Source organism: Dermacentor variabilis, chromosome 3 (assembly GCF_050947875.1).
Source record: "Dermacentor variabilis isolate Ectoservices chromosome 3, ASM5094787v1, whole genome shotgun sequence".
In the NCBI taxonomy this organism is placed as follows: Eukaryota; Metazoa; Arthropoda; class Arachnida; order Ixodida; family Ixodidae; genus Dermacentor; species Dermacentor variabilis.
The window spans coordinates 72,336,446-72,346,404 of record NC_134570.1 but is presented as its reverse complement, the minus strand read 5'-3'; the positions used below and the strand labels follow the sequence as shown (position 1 = coordinate 72,346,404).

At 45.9% G+C, this 9,959-nt stretch overlaps 1 protein-coding gene across 1 annotated transcript; it reads left to right on the top strand.

The window, feature by feature from the left end:
* Positions 1-4,938: 4,938 nt before the first annotated feature.
* Positions 4,939-9,586, top strand: LOC142574561 (complement C1q tumor necrosis factor-related protein 4-like). The gene is made up of 2 exons (XM_075683613.1): positions 4,939-5,146; positions 9,178-9,586. The coding sequence occupies exons 1-2, from the start codon at positions 4,944-4,946 to the stop codon at positions 9,584-9,586; spliced, it is 612 nt and encodes a 203-aa protein (XP_075539728.1). The 5' UTR covers positions 4,939-4,943.
* Positions 9,587-9,959: the final 373 nt, after the last annotated feature.

Below are 9,959 nucleotides of genomic sequence, written 5' to 3'. Positions count from 1 at the left end.
AAGCGAGTTAGAAGAAGAAACGAGCAGCACACGAGCCCTGCTGGCTCCATTCGATTTGTGTCCAGGTTGCTGCTACATCGAAGGCACTCAAGAAGCTAGCACGCTGCTTCTACTGCTGACGAAAAGGTGAGTACTTCTGCCTTGCTGGCGTTTTGCATGAAATCTTCTTTTGAGAACTTCTCATTGAGTCAAAGTGTTTCTTTTCACAAGACTAGTCTTGGCTGCCAACATTCATCCTGCCCTGAAATCGCTGCACAATCCTGCGGTAACAGACACGGAAAATAGTTCTTTGTAGCATGCACTCTGCATCTTGCTTATTTCAAATACAAGTACGAATCCGGTAACTCCAAAGTGGTATAAAGTCTGAGGTTCTTGGCGTCAGTGACAGACTAGCTACATGAACTATCATGTAAGAGAAGAGGAATAGTCGGCGCCACACGTAGGCACCAACCTTTCCTTAAATACATTTATTTTTTTTTTAAAAGCGAGAGAGTGTACTTTGGTGTCTGCCTTCGGGGTAGTCATTTCTTTGTGCCCACGGGCTGGAGTAGTTTTCGCAAACAGAAAAGAAAAAGCCCGACAATTCTGTTTTACGTCTTGTCTCACACAAATAGTCATATTTTTTTACCTTTCAAGTTATTCTAAATCGAGTTGTCTCTTATCAGGCACTTCACAAACAATTGTTCAACGCCTCAATTGTTGAACTATTGTTCAATATTTCCCTTTAGTTCAAAATATTTAGGAGCAACATGCACATAATGAAACAAGCAAACAGTCGCCAGTAATGTTCTGCTTTTGTGTAAACATGGTCGATTCGGTGTTGCTACAGAGAAATCACTTTGAAAAAGAAAAGTACGGCAAAATATCAAGCTTGAGACCAGAGCGAGTTAGAGGTCTGTTAAAAGTCAAATACTGCTACATACTACTTCCTTCATATTCTGCAATACGTCGTCGTAACTCTCACAAAGAAATAGAAAGGGATAATTATTCTTGCTTCCAGCGCAAATGGAGTACGTGTAAACACGATAGGTAAGTTCACAGGAAGGGGACTAACAACTAACTACGTTGACGTTGTGCTGGTCATAGTTTCCTACAAAAAGTACTAGAGGGCTAGAGGGAACTGTGGAGCCATTATCGTTCAGCCACCATGGAAATGATGGTTAGTACATGGGTTCGTCTGATTTTCTTCCTTTATGGCTTCGAACGTTCTTATGGCATTATTCATCGCGCTTTATCCTTCCAATTTTCCACGGAAACACAGTTAGTCCCGGCGAACAAGCGTAATCACGGCTAGTGGTGCCATTCAGAACACAGTATTTTCTTGAAGATGACAATTTACAATGGTCACAATACTGTTTGAAGCCAGAACGACGAAGTTTAGGGAAATCCATGTAATAGCCATAATTCTCATTCAGGCAGAACGGCCATGCTTACAGCTCCCGTAGACACTGGCACCCGGGTTCCTTCTGCCAATTTTATAGTAAACTCTATGGTGCTAGCATACGAAAGCACTGCATCACTCTCTCGCTCGGTTTTCAATTCTGTCAAAAGCGCGTCGTGATCGGTAGCGTACGAAGCTGTCTCCAACGCGTTGGCATGTTTGCTTTCAGAAAAGCTCGCGATGGTAATTTGTTTGTTTCCGATTATGATTATTTCCGGACCAATTATTTTCTCGCCGAAAGAATACTCGTAAGTCGAATCCTCATTGAAAGCGGATGACGTGCTTCTCCATGACACCAGTCTCTTTTCACAAGGTTTAGTGAAAAGTCCAGAAATCCAATTCGGCAATGCGAAATCTTTGAAATTGTATGCACATGAGATACAGTGGGAAGGCTATGAAATTCTGCCAACACATACAGTTACTCTCGCTTTGAACATCGAGGAATTTTCTGTTTACTTTCGGTTCGTTCACGTAAGAGCTGCGCGATCACACGACTTTATCCCGGCATCATCAGTCATCTCGTCACGGCCTGTGAACACAAGCTTATGCAACTATAACAGCCAACAAGCCACATTAGTCTTGAAGTTCAGTGCCTGCAAGTGAATCGGGAGCTCATTTTCAACTGCTGAATGGAGCAACGCTTGCCACAACCCTTGAAGCCACAGCTCTTCTTCTTGCTTGACTTAGAGCAACGCCTGTCTGTGCAACACAATGGACTGCGTGGCGGGCAGTAACAAGCACGTTTTTTCTTCGTTTTTTTTTCTTACGAGGCTTGTGCGGCTCTAATGGTCTTGTGAGGATGGCCATGTCGGCGACCGCTGACACATTTGTTTTGGGGAGGCTTGGCGCAAGAGGGTGCTGAGCCCGATGGCTTGTTCTTGTTTTCATTCTTCCCAAGTAAGAACGCTCCACCATATGTAGCATAAGAACCTATCGAGCTCGGACTCGCTCTTGTTCTCGTGGCCTATGTGTCCGGTGCCTCCATCACCGAATGACCTTGCAGGTGGAACGGCAATAATATAAATGATTGGGTTGCCGATGACGCGACCGCGGTGACATTCATTCTCGACGGCCGACGCAGAGGTCACGGGACAGCGGCGGCGGCTTGGACCCATCGCAGGCGACGGTCCAATGTTCTGACGTGTGTTGTGCAATGCCGTCCATCACTTTGCCGTCCTGCGCCGAGCTAGTCGGCTAGGCACGTCGCCGCAGTGCAGTACGTTACAGGTAGCCTAAATGCAAACAAAGCGCTTGCATTTAGGCTCCCTAGTATATTACGAACGGACTGTTTAAAACACCGTAATCGATAGTAAAGGGGGAAACTGCAACAAGTCATGGCAAACCTTGGTTTCGTGGAGTGTTCGTGATGCAATATGTACAATACACAGGGCCCTGATACTCATAAAACAGCATAGAATCATAGAAACAGCATTCTAGAATCATAGTCCTAACATGGGGGTTGGCATTCGTAAGCGTTCTAGCATAGAAATAAACATTACAATCGAGTGCAGGAAGCGTGAATACATACATACGCTGGTCGCGCTTAAAATGACATTTTCAGACTCCTTCCGATTACGCGCCGTCACCGCTCATCGATTAAGGAGAAAGAAGGCCCGCGTGCACTCCACTATGCCTGTGGGTTCCTGTGCCTCTCAGGCTTGAATACAGCATCTGTATTTATATGATGGCCTGCGTTTCCGTTTAAGCAAACGCCAAGATACTGTAGGGACTGCGCCGGCCGTCCTGCGAGATTACTGGAAGAAAATATGCTTACTGGGATAGGTCCCAGAGTCCGACACATGGCGCTTGCTTTAACGTTGAATGACAGTGTCTAAATATTTAATACCTGTTTTGTTAAATAGGTTCATAAGGTATTCATGTGACATCAGTATAGTAATGAGGTACTCAAGTATTTAGGCTGATTGGCTGAATTTTTTATAATCCCTATTTAACGAGGCAGTCAGTCAACCAGTTAGATGGCTAATTTTGTTTTTTCGTCGGCTAACTGAGTATTTTTCTCGTTCGTTCGTTCTTTCATTCGCTGATTTCTTTTTACTTCTCGCTTGTACATCTGCATCATGGATATCGTAAGTGCCGACTCTGCTAACAACAAACTGAAACCTTGATTATGGCCGATCAGTTCTGTGGAAGTCTGCAGGGTAGAGGAAGGTTCTCGAAAGGGAAAATTTTCATTCACCCTAGTGCAGCACGAGACTAAAAAGGGAACTCCATACGGGTTTCACAGAAAGAAAGTTTCCAAGTTGATGAAACTTTACGGGCTCCCGCAGAATTAATTTTCTATATTCACTGTCCCTGTGCTTGGAATTGTCCATTAATTCGTCCTCGTGCTGAGGTCTACTGTAGCTTGCTGGTTAGCTCAGATGGTAGAGCGGCCACACCGAAAAGGCGTTGGGCCCGGCTTCGATCCCCTCGGACTAGGATAGATTTTTTTTCAACTGCAAAGCTTTCTTTTTGAGAAACCTGTACGGCTTTCCTTTTTAGTTTCGTGCTCCGCTCACGTTAATGGCAATTGTTCCCTTACGTGATACCCAGATATTAATGCCGCGATGTACTGAATCTGCATGAAGCGTCGTGTGAACGCCGGCACAGTAGCTTCTATCAGCTACCCGCACATTGCAGTCTTTGTAGCTCAGCCACTCTATTTCTTATTTTTACCCGCCGTGGTTGCTCAGTGGCTATGGTGTTGGGCTGCTGAGCACGAGGTCGCGGGATCGAATCCCGGCCACGGCGGCCGCATTTCGATGGGGGCGAAATGCGAAAACACCCGTGTGCTTAGATTTAGGTGCACGTTAAAGAACCCCAGGTGGTCAAAATTTCCGGAGTCCTCCACTACGGCGTGCCTCATAATCAGAAAGTGGTTTTGGCACGTAAAACCCCAAATATTATTATTATTATTTCTTATTTCAGCTTGTCTAGAAGCAGCCGCGTCAATGCAGGGAGGCAAGGGCTAAAAGAACGCTTATCTTGCGTGCACAGACCAAAAGAACGAAATATGGCACTAGGAACTAAGAAAGACAACAGAATGCATTGCACGTCGTATCGCCATGAGCATAAAAGGCTCCAGCAACTTGCTCGTAAAGGCCTCGTAATCTGCAATGCCCTTGGTACACGTGTCGAGCTTGAAACAGTGAATTGTAACCAACGTTTTAAAAAAGTATAAACATTCGTCTCATCATTTTCTTTTCTTTATTGGATGTCCCAGCTCTTTTGTTCGCTGCGATTTCCTAGCGCACAATTTTCAGGCGACCCACTTTACCGTACTTTGCATTTGCGCTTGCCCCACCTTCAGATTTCTTCTTTTGACGTTTGTCCTTTTTCTGCCGTTTGAACCGGCATATGAAATGCCGATGCGCCGTTGTCTTACAACACATCTCGCTCCGCTGTTCGTGTAACAGTTTCTTGTGCATGAATTATTGAACTTTTTCTCTTCTGTCTGTTTTTCTTCCTTTTTTTCCTTCTTTCAGCAGCTACCAAATTTGCGATGTTTGCTCCACGTGATGCCACTGCTGCTGCCGGCTGGCGCCTCCTGCCGGTTCTGCTACTCGGATACTTCGCCGTGCAAGAAGCAAGTGCGATGGTGGGCTTCACCATGACGCAGGGAACCCAGGATGGCACCTACATTCGCTTCAACCGAGTGCCGACTAATATGATAGCGGAAGTCACCAAAGAGCTCGGCGCATTCCGGTTCGTGCTTTCACAGAGCCTTGCTGGGAGGTTGCGGTAACCCGCCAGAGTTACTTATAAAGAAAGCCTTAACTCGGGGCCAACTACGATTTCTACATTCAAAGACACACGAAACGCAGAAATACTTTTATGAGAAATGTGAATGAAATTTGTTGCACATGAGAGATAGTTAAATTCCTAGTGAATGTAAACGTAGATTTTTGATTTCCGTACTGTAATCCTTTCACAAAAAAATGCCGAATACCGGCAAGTAAATATAAAATGGCAGCTCGAAGATTACGATCTTTTAAGTGTGCATCAAAATAGACATCACAGTTCTTAAACTGGATCCGTTACGGCATCTAAAGTGGACAAACTTGGTGTACCGGTTTACAACTTGCGTGAATTTGTTACAATGTCTACAAGGGTTTTACAAAAGTCCCATTCACAGATTGAGATTAGTAGTGTATTTCATATCGGCGTGTAATAAATCAATTTTGGCAGCTTTAGATTAAGGATTAAGTGCACTTTACAAAATTGCAATAGCTTTTTTTTTATTGCTGAGTTTCAGAGTTGTAAACCCAATAGTTTCATAACTTTTTCGCGAGTTAGCGCAACTGAAAGTGAGTGAAGGAAAGCAAGACAATCGCGACGAAGCAGGTGACAGGGAGGCATCATACTTTATAGTTTCGTTTCTCAAACTTTTGAACCTCTTAACAATTTTTATATAAAGCAAAGTGACAGACTAAAAAAGCTTTCTACAGACACTACAATTTTACTCTATCTATTAGATGCAACAGATTTATTCGATCCTCTATTATTTATTCAAAATCGATTCACTGATTGCCGAGAAAAATTATTTCGCATTACTTCTTTCATAGCCTTGTACAGCTCAACTAATTGCCGCTTTCGTGGCCTGGACCCTTTGTTACGGCTCCAAGTGCAAGCTAGCCTCTCCCACGGGGATGCATCACTTCGCACCCACCTATGGCTTTGTGTGGCACTTAAGAACGCGCGTTCTTTCCGTCTTCGAATGGTCGATACACCAATGAGCAACACCTGTGGCCTTGACAAAAACTATCGAACATCTCTGGTGCACTTCGTCCTCAATAGGACGTCCCGCACAGCTCTTCGCAGACTTCACTAAGCCTACAGGACTCTAGCGGAACGTTTTCTGAAACAATTGTTTTTGGGCCTCGGCCACGTGCGTCGATGGCGCAGAAAGTTATTCGTGTGCTACTGGACCTTTTGTGGGGCAGCGGCCTCGGCGACCGATTGCAATCTATCTGTGCGTCCTACTGTGTCCACGCAGTGCTCATTCTCTCACTCCCTCACTATTTTCCTCTTTCTATTGTCTCTTTCCCTCACCCCCAGTGTGGGGTAGCAGACTGGACGCTAGTCTTATCTACCTCCCTGCCTTATATCTACTTGCTTTCTCTCTCTCTCTCTTTCCCGCAGTTCTTCGGCCGAAATTCCAAGATCTTTAATTTGGTAAACGCCTTTGAAATGTCAAATTTGTCAATTTTACAGCCATTTTAGGCTTCGCTGGGCAGCGTTTTTTTTTTTTTCTTAATGTAGCGATGACGGGTGGAGGTGCCCATTTGAAATCTTGGCGAAAGCTCCTCCTGACGTCATAGATTTTGACATCGCATGCACGTGGTGGGTTAATCGCCTGACATATAAATACTACACGGCGTTCAAAAGCATAGGCAAAAGCTCAGCCTGGCTGGCAATCTTCGGGACCATTGCACACAGAAGAAAAATAGCCGAAATATGCGAAAAAGCAATATCCGCGACGCGTCACAGTGGCACAAACGGCGCCACCCTCTGAACTCGGAGATATGAAAATGGAAGCTGATTAGCATCGATCTTCAAATAAAAAAAAAAACGGGCACATGTTACGAGTTTAAATTGGTTACGCAGGAGTCTAGCAAGAAAGAGCAGAGTAGCAGAAGCGTGTTAGCCGAGACAAAATGTAGCCAATACCGCACGCACATTAAAAGTAAAGCTCACGCTTCCTCGCTCCTGCGTAGACTTGTTTGGTGGGTGGCCGTCTCGAACAAAGTCGTCATTTCCGGATTTGATAGAGTGCCACGCATACGTAGCAAGTAATTACATGGAACCGGCAATTCCAGCAGAGACCCAAAAAATATTTCCCTTCTCCTTACGTCTCCTTGGCTCTGGTCTGACGTAGAAATGCACTACACTCTTGTTCAAAGAAAACCCGTTTATTCATTTTTTTTCAGCGAGCTTAGCAAATTTGGCGCTCTGGATAACCGCCGAACTTCCCTGATCCCTCTGCGAACGACCCCGCTGTTATTTGATGGCTATAGAAGATTTGTGTACGCAGAAAGCAAGTGGCCAGGGTCACACGTCCGCGAAAACAGCGCATGGCAGCGCAGAATTACTGCATAACAAACAAGGCAAAAGCGTAACAAAATGCTCAGATGCCGTTATTCTCAACGCTATGGAAACTGTCTCGCTAAAGTTGTTTACAGTGAACATCGAGCACGGTGTTCTGTTTAGCTTTACAGCTTCTCTGTACTTGCAACTATGCTTCAGTTCGCTCTTTGCGTCTTTGTGTATATAGTTTACTGACGTCTGTGCTTCTGGAAGTGTATCTTCTTAAGCGGCCGCTTTGTTTGCAACTTGACTAGCTCGACCCACATGTATTGTCTCGGCATATCGCGTTTGTTCAGACTCTTCAACACTTGATTTCTAAGCCCACGCTGTTGTGAGCGCGGAGTTTTTGTGTCGTGCTCGCACTTGTTCAGTGCCCGTAGCCCTTTCAAAATATTGAGCGTCGTTTCCTCTCTTCCTGGCGGCTTGCTCGTTCTTCTCGCTAGGCTTACAGCATTGCTACTGACGTGCCGTTGCACGTGAGCAGCTGTGGTGCGTAATCACCAGACGCCTCTGCTTCCGTACGTCTTCACTCTCCAACTGCATTCTTCCAAAAAAAAAAAAAAGAAGTGATGTGGTTTCGGCAGCCATCATCGCCGTTGCTTTCGATAGCAGCCCCATCTTATCGCTTGGGCTTCCAGTGAAACCACGGGGGTGGCGTAGTGGTTTTGGCATTGCATTGGTAAGCCCGAGGGCGTGGTCGAATCCTGGACGTGGCGGCCACAGTTCTATGGGGGCGAAATGCAAGAATGATCTTGTACCGTGCATTGAGTGCGCATTAAAGAACGCCAAGTGGTCAAAATTAATCCGGAGTCCCCCACTGCGGCGTGCGTCATAATCACGTCGTGTATTTTGGCACGTAAAATTCTAGAATTAAAGCTTGCAGCGACGCTACCAAAGTCTGCCGCGGCTGATTCGGTGCTGCTGTGAGTGCGCGAAATAACGCATAACATTTCAGCCCGCAACGCTATTTAGGCAACTGTGCGACATCCTCTGCTATTCTTTCTCTCTCGCCTTTCTCCCTATGTATAGGGTAGCAAACCAGAAGCTTGGGTTAAACCTCGTTGCCTTGCCCATATCATTTTTCTTTCTCCCTATTTCTTTCTTTCTGTCTATCTTTTTGTCTCTCTCTCTCTCTCTTTTCCTCTCTCTATGTGACATTAAGAGCCAGCGCTTTGCACCAGCAGTACTTTTGCAGCTTGTTCTCAACACTCATTGCAAGGATATAAAACCTCAGGTATAAGGTTTCATCTAAAGTAGATTTCGCAATTTCAATTTATTTATTTATTTATTTATTTATTTATTTATTTATTTATTTATTTATTTATTTATTTTAAGCTATCGAGGCGATATATGGGTCGTGAGAGACGCCGTAATGGGGTGATCCAGTCCTTGAACGAGTACCTAAATATATAGTACACGGACGGTTTTGCATTCCACTCCCACCGCAGACGGCAGTCGAACCCTCTACGTCGTGCTCAGCCATGGAACACCGTGATGGGAGGAGGGGCGACGATTTCTTTAGAAGTGCGCCTTGAAAGCACAGCTTGACAGCTTACTGGATTGATATACCCACTTCATTTCCAGTTCCAAAACAATTTGCATATTAAGCGTCTTTCACGTTTTTTTTTTTCTCCACGATACGTACACAGATGCTCGCAGCCCGGCCTGTACTACTTCTCCTTCACCGCCATGGCGCCGAGCCAAGGGTCCTGCAGAATATCGCTTCGCAGAAACCGCGTGCCTGTGGTGACTGCATTCGCCAGCAACAACGGTTTCAGCTGGATTTCCAGCGGGGCCTTGCTCTACCTATCTCAAAACGACGTCGTCTACCTGTACTTGGAGGATGGAGCCATCCACGAGTCGTCTGCTCCGAACAGGGCGTTCACCTCCTTCTCCGGCTTCGCGGTTGGCACCGATATGCTCATGGGGCGCACTCCTGAACCAGATGCCAGCGAAGGACCCCTGCCCTCACCGGATCCGCACGACGACATCGCTGAGCGCATGTATCGAGTGAAGTTGGCTAAAAATGCCACAGCAGGCGCCAGTGCGTCGCTGTAGGCTACGAGCAGAGCCTTTCCTTATCCACTGCTTTTCTACAAGCATCTTTCCACACATCATGTAACAGTATACCTGTAAAGCCTCGTCACTGAACGCTGAGAATATAGTGAGAGCGTCGGAGCGGCCGGCAGACCTGGCCAGGTACACACTCGACTCGCTCGGCCCTTGTGAATACCATAACCGGAACCGTTTCTGTATCTTTCAGAACTGTGGCAATCGTTCCTGGCCCTTTCAATAAATGTCCGTGCTTTCAATCGGGCGGTAATTATCGCACCTGGCGTCTCTTAATGTGCACGAAATCCCATACGCGCCACTTGCAAGGATTGTTTCTTTGAGCGCTCATCTCAGTGGAATCAAGCCCGCGCACCTGTGC